A 16,851-nucleotide genomic window follows, 5' to 3' on the forward strand; every position below is an offset into this window, starting at 1 on the left:
TCTTCAGGTTTTAGCCAGGTTTCTGTCAAACAGAGCACATCTATATTATGATCAGTGATCATATTATTTACAAAAAGTGTTTTCGTAGAAAGGGATCTGATATTCAATAAGCCAAGCTTTATCATTTGTTTATCCGTATTGTGTCTCTTTTTTTATTTGTTGAACCTCAATTAAATTGTTACTCTTAAATTGGTTTGGACATTTTTTGTATTTTCTAGTTCGGGGAACAGACACAGTCTCTATAGTGTGATATCTAGGTGAAAGAGTCTCTGTGCTGAGAATTAACTGATCGCCATGTCGTGAGACAGCTGGCAGACGGTCGGTTTAGCCAGTCTGTCTGCTTCCTGACCTGGGCCCCAGTTAGTCAAGTATAAACTCTAGGACTATGTACCGTATTTCTAGAGAGAAGAGCTGCTCCACCCCAGGATGGATGAAGACCATCTCTTTTCAACAGGCCAGGTCTGCCCCAAAAGCTCGTCCAATTGTCTATGAAACCTATGTTATTCATATGATGGCAAAGCTGTCGTTCTCCAGTCTTCAGTGTCACGTTCCACTTTTTTTTTTTTTAAGGATTCTTTAATGAATAAAAAGTTCAAATGAATGGCATATATTTAAAATGGAAATCTTTTATAACATAAACGTTTTACTGACTTTACTGACATTTTGATCATTTTAATGAACCCTTCCTAAATAAATTATATGCCCCAAACATTTAAATGGTATTACATATAATAAAGAGAAATATTTATTGAGCAACAAAGTACATTCTTAAATATAAAGGTGCTTCAAAAGGCTTTTCACAGTGATGCCATAGAAGAACCATTTTTGGTTCCACAAAGAACCTTTTTTTTCTAATGTTAAAGGTTCTTTATGGAACCATTTAGACAAAAAGGTTCTTCTACGGCATCGTGAAGCACCTTTATTTTTAAGAGCATAGCTTATTAGAAATAGATCTTAAAGATAATTTAAAACTGAACACAAAAATAATGCCTGCTGCCATCGCAGCAAACAATTACATTAAATCAATTAAAAAATAAACAGTTTTTTTTTAATTGTAATATTTAACTTTTTCAGCTTTGCTGAGCATAAAAGAATATTTGTACTATATATTGCACACACACATATGCACAAACATTAATTTTTGTGTGGAAACACTGGATTAAAATGGATGTGGAATATCAAGGCAGCATTTATAATCAGAGCATTTCTCTGATGAGGGACAATTAGCTTTTCAAAGTTCTGAGATGTGAAGTTCTCAAAGCTCATCTCATCCCATTATGTCTCTTAACTCATTAACAAAATGACACCATCAAAGAATGAAGCAGTTGGCCCTCTCAGTAGTGTGTCTTTGTGTGTGGGAGAGAGACAGAGGTGTTACAAAACAAGGCTTCAATTCAAAACGTGATCAAGTGTGAATTCTGTGGTGGTGTGTCCTCTAGTGGTGAGGAGTTTGTGGAAGAAAAAATGTGTCTACCCCTTAAAACAGCACACAGCACAAAAATGTTTTAATCCATGTTGTATTATATCTGCCATATAATCATTTTGTTATTTACACATACAGCAATATTGTAGCATACATTGATTCATGAATGCATTAAGAATTTAAATGGCCACAAAGCACTGAAGGGAAAAGTGCAAAATCAGGTCAATGCCCATTATTTTCATTTTGCTACACACGCATCATACTAACATACATCATACACCATACCACATCGAGAAGATCTGGACTCGTTCAGGGCTGTTTTAAAAAAATGTCATCGTTTTGTTAAAATTTTGTGCAATCAGAAATCAAGTCTTGCCATTTCTACCCACTGCATGTTAAAAGAGTACTATCAAGTGCATAATTATAGGTTTATGGTATGTCCATTAATCTTTAGCAACAAGGCAAAGGTGCAGATTAGTGTTCGTCAAGGCTCAAGTGATTATTTGGCCACATTCTGACCAAACATTAAGTGGAGATTTTTAGTTGTGATAGAAGGGCTGTGACTGGTCAAGTTGAACTGGGTTAAGAATACTGCTGGGTGAATTTCTGATGGAATTCCTTCAGTTTGTTGAGCATAATCTTGAGCTTGTCTGTCGGAGGAAGGATGGTCATCCTGGTAAAACAAAGAAAACAAAGTTACATTTTTTTGTTCCCCTACCCTTTTAGCAAATATTGCATTTAGCCTTTAATATGTTAATTAAAATGATTGGTTTGGTCTATTTGCAAAAAAAATATTTGCTTATTAAAACAGCACGTATGCATATATAAATACATTTAATTTATTTTTCTACTAATTCATCTACAAATATACCATTTTTATTTTGTATTTTTTTATCAGCCCAATATTTCATGCACTACAATTTCTCAATTAATAAGAGCCTAATAGCATGCATAATAAAGTCGGCATGAAATAAAAATATTTTTATTAAACAAAGTTATAGGTATAACTGTATGTTTCATTTGTACTTTTTTTCTTTTGACATAACTTGGCCAGTGAAACCTCTCAGTCTCAATCCAAACAACAATCAAAGGATAATTTATTCCTGCCATACGTTTAATCCATTTCACACAGATCTGTCACAATACAGGGGAAAAAAAGATCTATTGTGACTTCAGTTTCATCACAAAAACTAGAAAATTTAGCTTAAAACAGTTTTAGATAAAATATAGCACTACAGGACACTGATGTCACTGCTTGAGATTTCATGTCAACTATCCATATATTGTGTGTCCGCAATTCCTTTCACAAACCATGAGAAGAAAGTTCAAAACTCTTGAGGACACACACACACACACACCTGAAGTGATAAGTGCCTTCTTGTTGACCAAAACCACTGCCAGGAACGAGACAGATCCCAGTCTCCTCCAGAAGTTTCATGCAGTAGAACATGTCTGGAGCCTGGCCCTTTGCCTGTATTCACACACATAAAGCCATGAAGCAACTTAATCAGACCAAGCAGAAGACAAAGAACACATGACACAAAATGACCTTGGCTTCGTTGATGGCGCGCTCAGGTAGGGTGATACGGGGAAAAGAGTACATGGCTCCCTGCACAGGGTTACAGCTGATGCCAGGCACTGTATTCAGAATCTCTTCGGTCAGTTTGGCTTTTTCAGCCAAGGCACTCAGAACAGCTGTTCTTTCCTACACGAGACAGAGGAAAAGGACTAAAAAAGGTTATTCTTTTTTTTTTTAAAGAATTACGTTCACCAAGACTGTACTTATTTAAACAAACATACAGTAATAATAGTGATGATGCAAAATATTATTAGAATTTAAAATAACGGTTTTCTATTTGACTATTTTAAATTGTAATTTATTCTTATTAACTTAATTCTCAGCAGCCCTTCAGCTACTCTAGTCATCAGCATCACATGAATCAATGATGAAAAATGCACGTGAATATGCAAAAATGTATGCTTATTTGGTGCAAAAAAAAAAAAAAACTAATGATTATCAATGTTAAAAACACTTATGGTGCTGCCTTATGGTTTTTGTGGATACTGTGATAGTCTACCATTCAAATGTTTGGGGATACAAAAGATTTTGACCATAGTGTGTGTGTATATATATACTATATATAGTTTTGGCTTGTTTTTTCAAATGCGTTTCCTCAGGTACGCAGATGCTAATTTGAGATACCCCAAATTCATTAACATCAAGGTTAAGAAAAAATTACATGGAATTTATTACATATTTTTTTATAGTAATCCATGCAATTCCTTGTGAATGAGACCCTGTGTCTTGAAAATATATTTTCCCTTAACCAGAGTCGATCACCAACATGCTAGTTTGTCTGGCACCTTGATGAAAGTTTGGTAGGAGGGTTCTCCAGGCTGAGGGGAGTTGACCACCAGATCCATGAGGGCTTGTCCAGGTACAGGCGGGCACAAACGCACTGAGACCAGCTTGGTGAGCTGAGCCTTCACCTCTGGGTCCATGTTGATAACCTCCATGTATCCCCCTCGAAAACCACATCTGAAAGTGTTTGTTTGTTTATGAATGTTAGAAAACCAAGTACATTGTATGGACCGGATGAACTCAAACCATTAACATGCTACGTATTGTTTATTTCAGCAGGGTCAGATGTCGCTCCATACCAAGTTTGTGCATTTTTATCTGAAATGACAGCGTGACAGACTTGTACTCACTCTCCCATGTAGCACTTAGACGTGGAGTGGAATGATGCCAGCTCAAGTTTGCTTGAATACTCTGGACCCATCTCAAACAGCACTTTCTTGAAGGAGTGAAACTCACAGCCCTCTGCATACACATTGTCCTGATATACCTATGAAACCGAACGAGTATGATAAATATTTAGTGTTTTTTTTTAAGGAAATATCGTATTTAACCCTTCTATGAATGTTAAGCCTTGTCAATGTTAATGCTAGGGGTGCACTTGATGTGAATACAGATTTCATAAAATGATATAACATGGTGTAAACCCCACACTTTAACTTACCTCGTCAGCCATTAGAAAGAGGTTTTCTTTGGCTGCAAATCGGATTACATCTTCGATACATTGTCTGCTTTGTACCTGACCTATTGAAAGACAGAATGCAAAGAGATAGTTTCAAAGGGAAATAATTCAGAAAACAATCTTATTATACCATGCAAAAATAAAATAAAAATTAAGAGTCGTATGCTCTCCAAGGTTACGAAAATATATTGAAAACTAATACTGTGAAATATTAAAACACCCGTTTTCTATCTGAATATATTATAATGGCTCACCAGTGGGGTTGCCAGGGTTGATGATGCACAGTACACGGGGGCTGCAATGCTCCCTGGCTGCCTGTAGAGAGCGCTGTAGCTCACTAATGTCTAGACTCCAGCACTTCTCCTCATTCAAGTAGTAATTGATCTGAACAGCACCCAGCTCTGCTAACGATGCGGAGTAAAGAGGGTACTGAGGAATAGAGATCATGACCCCCGTCCGTGTACGACCCTCCCCAGTGGTCAACAGCTTTAGTATGGTCTAAACGACAATAAGAGAGAATAAGACACAAGAAGACCATAAGAAACAAGACTACATTTAACAAATGAATGGTTGTTTAAGAGTGAAAGACTGGGACTTTTTTAATGTAAAAATCCTAAGTGTGATAAATTAAATTAAGTGAATAATATATAAAATAAAATAAAATATATATGATTTTTTTGCTGTACTAATAAGAACTAATAAGTACACTGGATATAGTAGAGCAGGAAACTGGTGGACTGTTTCTTTAATTGCATACTGGCTGACTCGGAGTATACAAGTTCAGTGTACATAGAATTGTGTTTGCCTAACGTACCACAATGCCGTCACTGGCTCCCGTCGTGAGGTAGATGTTATCAGGATCAGACGGAATACCGCCGTCACGACGCTGTATGTAGTTTGCAACATCGTGCCTCACACAATCAATGCCCTGACTGGTTGTGTACGCACCTGAGAGACGGAACAGAGCCAAGGGAGGTGTGAATATGAAATTAGGTCCTTCACAAACTATAGAGCTTAAAAACTTCAGTGACAGCGACTGAAATCTTCACTTTAATCAGTGACATCTTGACCGGAAAACACTGGGTAACATCAGTAGTTAACCATTAGTACAGTTAGAGTTTAGTTTATAATTAAGACTTTTGGTTAAAATGTGTATATAAACATGCATATCCTGTAACTGATCACCACTTTTTTTCTTCTTCTGCGCAACACGAAAGATAACAGTTTTGTGTCAACAGGTTTTATCTATATAAAACCAGCTGAAAGTCAATGGGGTCCAAAACAAAACTAGATCCTGCAGGTTCTTATTGTATGAAAAACAGTGACACTGTGAGACTTTTTCCCCCTTCTTCTTCTTTTGTAAACTTGATGACAATTTTCTTTTTTGAATGAACTATACCTTAAGGTATACCATATTTACTTTATTAATACATATTTCATAGCCTTACTCTAAATTATACATCTGAACTGTGCACAATATTCGAAAACAACTTTACTTTTCAGAAGACATAACCGAGGCCTTTAGCTTTCCTTTCCAAAAGAGACCACTGGATAAAAGCAAGAACCCCTCAACATTTTGTTCCTCAAAGAAATATCTATTTTCTCTCATAAATGTATCACATTACAGAAATAAAATAGGCTGTCATTTCATGTTGACTTTATATATGTGTGCTTTTAAACAAAATGCTTATCCAAAGGTTGTGATATTTCACATAGTCTTACACATTATATGAGATCATCTGCATGTGTGATAATTATTTAAAAAAAATATTGGAGACAATTGGAGATAATTATAAATAATTATTGGAGACTGTTGTCATTTGATATTTCATGCAAACTCACATTATACACACACATCACATACCAATGCTGTTTCCTCCACATGATTGCAAAATACGCCACGCTCGATTTTTGGCATCTTCTGGAAACTTGTTGTCATCAAGCAGCTGTGGATAAGTGCACAACGCCATCACCTAGAGAAAACAAGCAGCTTATCAGGCTACATCAAAATCTAGAAACAAAGCAAAAAGAAAAAAACCTTGGCTATGTACAAATCGGTTCATCAGAAACTGCTGACTTTGGTTAATGCATGGAACAGCTGAAAGCGCAGTGGACCTGAAAGTGTCTGGAAATGTCAATGGAGTAGATCATTCATTGAGACTCGTAGTCAGCAAAAGGAGAGAAATCACATACCTGTCGGAAAAATGTGATTGGGCGTTGGCCCATAGCGTGAGCATCTCCGATGTTTGCTTTAATGACCTCTTCAAAAGGCTTCTTGACCCCCTGTAATAGAGTAAAAAACCAGACTTTCAAGTCATTCCAAACACACAAAACTCATGCACCTTGGTTTGAGAAGGAGGTTGACAAATGAAAACAATGCAATCTAAAACTGACTCAAAAATTGAAATGTTTGTAATCCTCCAACTGGACAAAATAAAAGTTTAAAGGAAATATCTTGTTTTAGGCTTACAATCAGGGTTAGGTGCTTCAACACCCTTGTTAATCAGCTATCTTTTCCCACTGATTTTAGGAATAAATTATGGGTAGGGTTAGGTACAGTATAGGGATAAGGACTGGGTTAAGTCAAGTCTTACTTGGCAAAATCACGGCGACCTGCAAAGCGACAACTGTAGCGTCTTGTATAGACACGGTGAGTGAAGCCGTACTAGTCTTTAAATCAGTTGTAAAACCATAAAAACCTTTTGGTTCTCATGACCCAGGGTCACACCTGGCTGGAGACAGATAAACATTCTCACAGACCCTGAAGGCCAGAGCTTGCACCAGCACAAACTGTCTTTTGGTATCAGGATTTACTCAAGATGAAGAATTTACTCAGTGAAGAATCAGCACTGAAAAGGCATGGACAAAGTCATTTTTGTGCCTGACCTTTATTGAAAATGTATTTGTAGGAGTTACCCTTTAAAATGCAAAATTAATGGGAGGACGGTATTAAAATGAATCACGCAATGCGATTTAATAATGTTTGCGCTCGTCAAATTACTGGTATGTGCACCATTATTTTAATGCCCCCCACCTGTGTCTTAAGTAGATAACACACACTTGATGTTTATCTGGTTTTGCTTATTTGCGACTATGCTAATTTGCACTGTGCTTGGTATGCTACATCCCATTGGTCGATATGTAAATGAGATGTTGCATCTGTGTTCTTTAATGAGCACGTTGTCAGTAAATAACCTGCAGTAATTGCCACGACCATCTGCGCTGTTTTGGTATTGCGATCTCGCACTAATTTTCCCCGTTTAGTAAATCTGGCCCTAAGCCTAAGGGAACTTTTTTTTCACAGGTTTAATCATTCACCAAAAAAATCCTTAAATCTGATTGCTTAAAAAAAAAAAGAAATAGCAGATCCTCCTCAATTGTGCGAGATGATTTTTGTTATTTTTATTACAACCTCTGAAATCATCTGACCAGCAGAGGGTTAAAATGCTGTTTACATGTCTTATCTGGTGAACAAACAAGCGGCAAGGGTCAGTGGTACTGCTGACGGCAGGGGTTATTCCAGTCCCCTTCTGTGTCCCATTCTTTCTGTATTCTCATTTCAAAATCACTTAAACAGACTGTGCAGCTGAAGCCTCACAAACAACCCCCCGTCACTCTCGCTGCATGCTGATTGGAAAACACAAACACCTTGTTTTTTCAGATATGCTGTTCAAGATACTGTTGTTTAACTCTCATTTGAGGATTTTTTTTTTTGTGACATATATTACTTGCTTAAGGAAATGATAAAAGATTTCAATGATCAGACACATGGAGTGAATGTGTGTTCAAACACTGAATGTGAATGTGTGGAATAAAGACATCACCATAGAAAAGAGACATCAATGATATCTCTTCAAGTAGCTCAACTGTTGCTCCTACAGTGATGAAATTAAATGGAGTCCCCTGTAAAGTTATTATATTTGCCAAGGAACCAGTGTCTGCAATAAGTCACAGTTCTCAATATGAAGATTTATAATCATTCTCTGAATTGTGTAGCCGGCAAAGGAATTGATGAGTTGACAAGAATGATGTGAATCCCCTGCTAGTCAGCATTCCTCAGCTGCCTTTTGAACTCTCTATTGGTATTTGATAAGAGTTATTTGGTAAATCAGCTAATTACTCCGCTATTGCAGTTATGAAGTGTAGAAGCAATAAATGTGTGAATGCATTAATTTCTCACTGCCTGTAAGAGAGACTATCACACACCCTCTAGACGATACTAATAGGCTGTTCTTGCAACTTTTCAATCTGAAGTGGTCAAAACCCTTCCCATAAAAACGTGTTATGAATATGATATCTTACAGCCAGAGCAGGTCCTCACAAGATCAGCAGGAATGTGCTCCCTGAATCCAATCTCATAGCATGTTATACAATGACAGTCAGACTTCTAGATGTAACGCCGAAAACTCTGAAACTATCAAAGAGTCGCATGCAAATGCAGCATTTTAATAATATAATAACAAATGTACAAGAAACAAGGAAACCACAAACAAGGAAAAGAGAACTAAACTGGCATGTAAGCAGATTGTACGTAATGAATACACTTCAAATCCTAACAAAACCCAGATGTCAGCTGATAATCCTGTCATTTATGAATAGGCATGCATGGGTTGCATAAAAATCTCAGCAACACCAACAACTAAAATTATGTAGAGTTATAGAAAATAGTTCACTTCAAAATCTAAAAGAAAGAAATGGTTCCCAAAATTGATTACCAACTTTTGTTCCACAAAAAAGAGAGGTTTTAAACGACAATTTTCTTTTAATGGTAAACTAGCCCTTTAAAACCCCCTAAATTAACATTTGAAAACATGTTTTTCTCTAGCTAAAACATATATATGGTTTGTAAATTTGTCCTTTGAATTTGTGATGGAAATATTTTATGTAATGGCCTCAGAAAGAGTCAAAAGGGTACGATCAACATAAAATGTTCTGAAAAGTTCATACTAAGGATGCTTAGATCAAAGACTGTGTCTCTATGATTAAATAATCTTTACTTAGCCAAAAAAGTGCTTAAAACTGTAGAATGACAAACCAATGACCAGATCAGTCAAACCAATTATAGTGAAGAAGATTTGAGTGACATTGATTTTTACTCAACTACAAGGTATAAATGTTCATGTATCCTTCTGTTCAGGGAGTCTCTCTTTTGGTTGTTGTGACCAGTGGGCTCCCGGCCGTGAATAAAACTTTCATTCCTGCAACGAGCATCTTGGGTGTGGTGTCTGCTACACAGCTGAGGAATAGAAATACTAAAGATTCTACACCATAAAGACCACCACAAAGAGAGCGATAGTGTTGGGCTGAGGCTGTAATACTCTGAGTTAGTATTAAAGATCTTGTGTCAGAGCAGCGTAAGGACGGGGATCACATTAACATCTAAATAATAATTCATAATTCATTTAAACTAAATGGATTCAGTCAGCCTGAATAAAGAGTGTGCTTGTCACTGCGTGTTTAACTTGTATCACGCCTTACATCTTAACAAAAGGCAAGTAGTACAAGTTTTTTTACAGGCAAGTTTTTTTTCATAAAAGCCATTCTTGCAAAAGAGCATGCTATGTGTGTGATATAAAACAAAGGCTTAGTGCTGAAATTGTACTTGCACTTTATTATGGCTCTTTCATTCTCTCACATCTTGTTCCTCAGGCTCCAGCTGTCTGGAATTCAACAAACAACAGCAGCGCTCTCAGGAGTTGGTACGGACGGGACTAGATTGCAAGCGGCACATCTGTTTCTCACTAAGGCGAGACTGATTCTCTGTCCAATAGAACCAGATGCATCTACCAGAAACTCCCACCTCCCCCAAAAAATACCAAAAGCATTATTTCCCAACCCTTTAACTATTGGTCACAAAGAAGAGATGATTGTAAATGGCAGCCAATCAGAGTTAGCTGTGTGTCTACCGCCCCTAAGGGAATGACGAACTTTAATCCTGTTTAAACAGATGGTGGATAGTTTGTGCTGGAAAGAGGTTTCAGACCTGTAAAACTGAGTAACGCAGACTTTAGCAGTATGAAGCATGAGGGACAGTGGGTCAGATTTCATTAAGCATTTCTGTTGTTATTACAGCTGGCCTTGCCCCACATTAACTGCCATTCATTTAGTCAAATTATGACTGATGATCTACATTCCAGATTTATAGCAGCATATGCATTAAAGATCCAGTGCAGGATAAACAAATTGCAAGGTTAAACGGCTTTTTAAAAAAAAAAAAAAAAAAAAACTGCAACAGTGAGCTGACTTTTCACTTTTTTTTCTGGTTGTACACCTGTTTTTGTTATTTTGCATGTACACCACCCCACTCTTTGGGAGGATAGAGGTAATGGTATCTGCTGCTTAAAGCGAATTTGAGGAACTTTTAAGGAAATGTTCATAACATATATTCTAAATAGTAAAAATCTAATAAAAATGTCTGGTGTACGTGGAACATTATGATTGATAATCATTTCTCTATTGTTCTGTATTCTGTAATACATTTGGGGTGTAACTTTGTACTGTTGTGTTTTTTGTGGAAGTCACCAGTTTCAGTTCCAGCTCCAGCAAAAACCCGCTGAGCATATTATTTTAGAAAGATTATTCAAAATTATGTAATGAAAGCCGTTCTTTTTTCCCTTTATTCATGTAGATCCTATTGTAACAGCAGGACATAATGAAGGGTTACTTGCTAGTTAGTTGTGATAAATTTTAGGGGCAGGACATTTTCACTCTAGCAAGCATTTGATTGGACAAAATCCTGTTCAGGGCAAGATGATTTAGTTAACTTTTAGGAGTATGCTAACATATATGGACTCAAAGCTAAAAGCCCTAGACTAAAAGCATCAAAACTTAATTCTGAATTAATAAAATCTTTAGACCATATGTTTTGTAAGAGCTAAAGAAAAGATCATTCTGTTATTGTCTATCAATATCAGGAAATTGTTTGTTAATAAGCATTTGCATATGTACTGTGCATCTCATTACAGTATAATCATACATTCATTCTCCCGCTCCTGTGCCCCTGAAACATTCAGGAAACATTATGTTTGGACTTTCTGTAGCTCTGGGCATCGTAGTCCACTGTCCTGCAGAGTTTAGCTCCAACCAAATCAAAAAGTAATCCCAAAGACTTTGTTTACATTTTTCAGGTGCATTTGATTAGGGTTGGAACTAAACTCTGCAAGACAGTGGACTTTTGAGTTGCTCACCTCTGACGTAAGTTCATGTACTTTGTAACTACATGGATGCTATACGTATACTTGCTTTTGCAATATTGTAATCTTTTACATACCAATAAAACTTTACTGAGAGAAAGACAAAGACAAACAAAAAGACAAAGAATTGCAGAGTGAAAGAGATTGCATCAGGTAAATTAGGGGAAGCAAGCAGTAGGAAGCCAAAGAAAGATTTGTACAGTATTAGGTGAAGGCCACCTTTGTCATGCATGTCTTTCCCAGGAACCTAAAACCAACAGACCTGACAGTGGGTGCCAAGTCTAAAACAGAGTGCATATTCTTTCCTAGATCAAGAAATCCCCCAACAGACTATGCTGAGAAAACATCTTGGCTGCATTATTATAACATGAGATTCCTGGAAAACAGTTAGCATGCTGAAAAAAGTACAGGTTTTATTACAGCAATGAGAGAAGGATGTTGTGATTGAGCTCTTTCACAATTTATTTACCATTAACACCTTTAATAGAGTCTGTTGACTTATTGTTCTTGCAGTACTTGTTCCTGCAGTCTCTAACCGCGTGTGTGTGTGTGTGTGTGTGTGTGTGTGTGTGTGTGTGTGTGTGTGTGTGTGTGTGTGTGTGTGTGTGTGTGTGTGTGTCTGTGTGTGTGTGTGTGTGTGTGGATATTGTCATTGTGACTGCCAGTAACTTGCATCTGAGCAAAGGCCTTTTGAAGCACATTTATAGTGTATTTGAAATGATTGAGTGACAGCTATAATTTGTATAAAACTGGATTAAATCATTGTCACAATATTGAAATGGTTATTTCATGCTTTGTTTAGATTATCACAGGTTTAAAATGTAATTATTATTTTTATAATGCATTTTCATGGTTTATGATTGAAGGTCTGGCTCTGAGACAAGGAGCATTAAGACATTTAGAAAAATAATCAAATAATCAAAATAACTTCTGTAAGCTTTAAATGAGTGATGAATGTGGTTTAAAAACCAAATATAACAAGATTTTCTGTTGAGAATGTGTGTTAAATGTTAGATCTGGAAGAAAATAATCCAGCTTCAGCAGTTGTTTTGCAACTGTGTGGCAACAGATGTTTTAAATCTATTATAATTTCCATGCATGTTAGTTCTTGGAAGGTGCAGTAATTTACTTAGATACAGCCACCAATTTAGAGAGTGAAGTAAAGACTTGACAAACAGGGATGTTCTCTGTTCCTATGACAATCAGTGAGCATGACCCCAGAGTTTACTACTACTCCCAGAAACCAGGATTGCTGTCTGTAGCCATAACTAAATGAACAATAAATAGCTTATGTATATGATCCGAGAGAGGTTCAGTGCACATGCACGATAAGAAAATTTATCAAGTAACTTAAAATGTACTTTACATAGTAAAATTGTTTGGGTAGCACTTTATTTTACAGTCCTGTTCCTCATGTACATACTATGTACTTATTATAGTAATTACAATAACTATGTAATAACTAGGTACTTACCCTGAACCTACCCCTAAACCTAACCCTACCCCATGTAGTTACCTTGTATTACCAGAACTTTCTTAGATAAATATACTGTAAGTACACTATAAGTACATGTTAGTACACGTACTGTAAAATAAAGTGCAACCAATTGTTCTATTCGAAACCACACTACAATGTAAAACCAAAAGTAGCCTAATTTGTAAAAGTAAAATTTCACAATAGCTCATCAGGTCACATAGTCGTTTTCACTTTAGAGCGAGGTGATAGTCAAATAAACACACTACATAATTGTTACCCTGATATGCTACGTATATGTCTTGCTTCCCAACTGTGCGCATGAGAATAACGGGATGTTTGCTGAATTTGCAGCCTGCCATATCATAAACTTCAGCGCAATGCTTCACTTTTTTGGCGAAGTTGTAATGAATAGGCTACTGCTCGTACCTCTTTTAGCTCCTTCTCGATCTGAACCGCGCGCTGAACGATTGGTCCGCGGACCGCGTAGTCCACCTTCTTCACGTTGGTGTTCATTGTGTCAACGGTGAGCACTTTCCCCCGAAGCGGTAACGCTCCGTTCTCGGACATCTTCGGTTGTAGATCTTCGCTTTGTGCCGCCTGGAATGCAGAAAGATTTCTATGGGGAGAAGAAAGGGAAGCCAGTGGAGAAAAGTTCAGGACCCGGTCTGGAACCTTGGGGTACACCGCCGCGAAAGCCTCACATCTTCCCCATTTCAAAACACTCGCGGTTCTGTTAGATAACATTTTTATAAACAGTTGAAAGCGCCACAGGTTTACTTAACGGTTTAAGAGGTAGAGCTTAAAATTGGGTTCTTAAACTTTGGTTATCAGCGCACGCAGTAAACCCTACAAAGATCTACCCTAGAAGACCTTTGGACTCTGCATCAGATAGCTCAAGATTTCATAAGAAGCACAAGTAACTGCTGACCCCCACTATTTCCCCACGCCTCTTTTTCTCTACAAGGCTCAAAAACAGTGCATTCAGTGTTTCTCTTGTTACTTTTCCATGACTGCCTCTTTTTAAATGGGAAGTTTTATAGCCAGTACCTCCTCCAGACAGTCGCTATATTACGCACCAGAAGTGTAGAAAGGGAAGCCTCCTCGGTTACCGAGACGACAGACAGAAACGATCGACCCGTGTGAAGCGTCTGAAGCGGCTCCAAACTTTAACCGGTGTAAAATTTGCCTTCACAGTGAACCTCCTCCCATTGATCCAATAACTGAGAATAAAGCACGCCAGCTCCTCCCATGAGGCTCTGTGTGTCTTGTAAAAGAGATTCATGAACAGTGATCACATTACAGAGTTATGTGTTCTTTGAAAGAATTGTTCTGCAAAGGCACTGGTAGACTTTTGGAAATAGTAGACCAGTTGGATAAAATGGCAAAATTACTTTAAAAAAAATGCTAAATCTAATTAGTTGTCATGTGATCAGGGACCATGACGTTCCAGACAGCATGCTCTTCATTATTCAACCACTTTGGTCTTATTATGCGGGCTGGGTGTTGGATAAACAGGAAGTAGCACAGGATATATTATTAAATGTTTTACAATGGTGTTAATTTCCTACAAGAAGTAAACTAAAAGTTAATTCATATCTAAGTTTAGAGATATTCTGCTCACAGTACAGGGTGGTTCTCAAACCTCTCCATGAATCACCTCCAGCACTGCACATTTTACCTCATCTATCACACCTGATTCAACTCAGCTCATTATTGGAGACTGGTACTTCATGGAGAGAGGTTCGAGTACCACTGCTGTAGAGAGTGTGCCATTTCCCAGTGTGTTTCATGCAATTACCATCTGTTCCCCAAAAAGGTGCAAACAATCATTTCTATGACTTTATCAGTGTAAATTTCAATTGTTAACTCCAATCCACACACTTCATGTATTTTTCCAATGTAAAAGCATTTTACTCTTAGATGAATCTTTAAAAAGTTGATGTCTTTTTGATATCTTTGAATTGGCTGCGTAACTGGCATAATAAATTTTTACCTGACTGATAATAAATTGTTACATTGGATTTTATTCAGACTTATTCTGACATAATTTTCTCAAGTAGATTAAGTGAAAACGTACTACCGCAAATATGCGTCCAAGGTTTAGTACATACTAGATCTCGGGTTAAATGCAGAATGGGGCACATCAGGTGAGATTAGATTTCTAACTAAATCCTTGACTTATAGATAACTTATTGATTATTGTTTGAGCTTTAACTAAGCTGTTACATGGGTGACTGTAGGTGGCTAAACAGAAGCAATGGTAAGCATGTGACCTACTAAATAGTAAATCTAATTTCAAAGACATAATAAAGTGGAGTCAGAAAAGATAATAAAATGGAGTCAGATTAGAAATTAACTTTTCACACTTAAAAGACCAAACACGCAAGAAACCTCAATTGGATACCTCCATTGGGCCAAGTGCATGATACAATGGTATATCATCTTTCACATATTATTTTATAGGACTTTAGTGGACAAAATATCACACTGAACAGCTATGATGTGATAAATCTATTAAAATATTCACTTAAATAAAACTGTATATACTATCATTCATAAATTGTTCTAACATCAAGATTCAAGTTTGTACATTGTCTCGTATGCTGAATCAGTACATTTATTCAAGGAACAGATGTCTCAATCGTTGCTGACTGAATAACAAGCAAACTGTTTCAGACGGAGTAAAATAATTTGTCAAAAGAATTTAATCTAGTGACGCATTTAATTGCACACAACTCAAGCATAAGATATTGCAGCCATAAAAGCATCATGGTGACAAGCAAATTATGTCATGAAGTTGTACCACAAGCTTAGGAGCAGAAACATGTGACCAACCACATTCAGCATAAAACAGAGAAGAATAAACCAGTCCCGATGTTTTTCATTTCCTCATCACACCACCCATCAAGCCTAATAGAAATTGTGCACATTAGGGACATCCTTTAAGCACAACTGCCAAAAATTAATTCATGTGAATTCGGTGATTAAATAAATATAGCCCCAAAATCCATATATTACTTTAAGTCACAACAAAGGAAAACTTTTAAAACTGTTCTTTAGAAACTAAATGTGTTGTAATAGTATTAATTACATTTCAAATGGGACAAAAAGGTGAACAATGGCACAGTAAACAGTAGCCCTCCAGTTAAAAGTTTTTATGATTGTATATGCACTTGTACAGAGACTAATGATGACAGCTTAGAGGTAAGAATTTACTATTCATTTAACTGCAACAGATAACCTGTAACTTCCCTGATTATGTGGTTAGAAGCATATTAACAGGCACTCAGAGTGCTAATGAAGATTAATCACAACAGATGAAGTTAGTGACACAAGCCAATGCCTGCTACTCCTATTCTGTGATATAATGTCTGATCTAATACTCGAGCTAGTTTTTCAGTGAGACAAGGGATAGGCTGTACAGTCAGGGGCACCATAGACTTCCATTGTGAATGCCTTTCTATCAGCACATTGTCTTTGCAAACTGAGGCATGTCACAGATCTTAACTGGTATTTAACCCGGGTTATCACTTTATTAAAGCAAAGATAATGAGCGGGTGTGGAAGAAACGCTTGATATAAAACATGCCATATTTAATTTTATTCTTTTTAGCCTTTTATACAGCTTATTGGCTGTATACTTCAAGGATATTTCAGCTTTGTGTCAAACAGACTGCATTGACCTTTGACTTGAAGGAGTGACTCAGGGAAACTCTTT

General features: G+C 36.9%; 1 protein-coding gene across 3 annotated transcripts; it reads right to left on the reverse strand.

The window, feature by feature from the left end:
• Window positions 1-1,753: 1,753 nt before the first annotated feature.
• gpt (glutamic--pyruvic transaminase) lies at window positions 1,754-14,349 on the reverse strand. 3 transcript variants are annotated; one of them, XM_059502317.1, is made up of 12 exons: window positions 14,211-14,349; window positions 13,561-13,750; window positions 6,658-6,747; window positions 6,329-6,437; window positions 5,279-5,412; window positions 4,719-4,962; window positions 4,447-4,526; window positions 4,136-4,272; window positions 3,788-3,962; window positions 2,973-3,128; window positions 2,782-2,894; window positions 1,754-2,096 (listed from the first exon to the last, which is right to left on the reverse strand). In XM_059502317.1, the coding sequence occupies exons 2-12, from the start codon at window positions 13,699-13,701 to the stop codon at window positions 2,006-2,008; spliced, it is 1,470 nt and encodes a 489-aa protein (XP_059358300.1). In that variant the 5' UTR covers window positions 13,702-13,750; window positions 14,211-14,349; the 3' UTR covers window positions 1,754-2,005. The 3 variants fall into 3 exon arrangements, with proteins under 3 accessions (XP_059358300.1, XP_059358301.1, XP_059358299.1); XM_059502318.1 differs by having other exon boundaries at window positions 13,561-13,731; window positions 14,211-14,347; XM_059502316.1 differs by lacking the exon at window positions 14,211-14,349 and having other exon boundaries at window positions 13,561-13,965.
• Between the last annotated feature and the right edge of the window lie 2,502 nt (window positions 14,350-16,851).

Source organism: Carassius carassius, chromosome 20, assembly GCF_963082965.1.
Source record: "Carassius carassius chromosome 20, fCarCar2.1, whole genome shotgun sequence".
Classification (NCBI taxonomy): domain Eukaryota; kingdom Metazoa; phylum Chordata; class Actinopteri; order Cypriniformes; family Cyprinidae; genus Carassius; species Carassius carassius.

What these genes read in the sequence shown, in the direction of transcription:
- gpt (XM_059502316.1), bottom strand. Translation starts at nt 13,878, where the DNA reads ATGTTATCTAACAGAACCGCGAGTGTTTTGAAATGGGGAAGATGTGAG. An exon ending in ATGTGGAGGAAACAGCATTG is followed by an intron (nt 5,413 to 6,328) that starts GTATGTGATGTG and finishes TCCGTCTCTCAG; the next exon opens with GTGCGTACACAACCAGTCAG. An exon ending in CCTACCAAACTTTCATCAAG is followed by an intron (nt 3,129 to 3,787) that starts GTGCCAGACAAA and finishes TGTCTCGTGTAG; the next exon opens with GAAAGAACAGCTGTTCTGAG.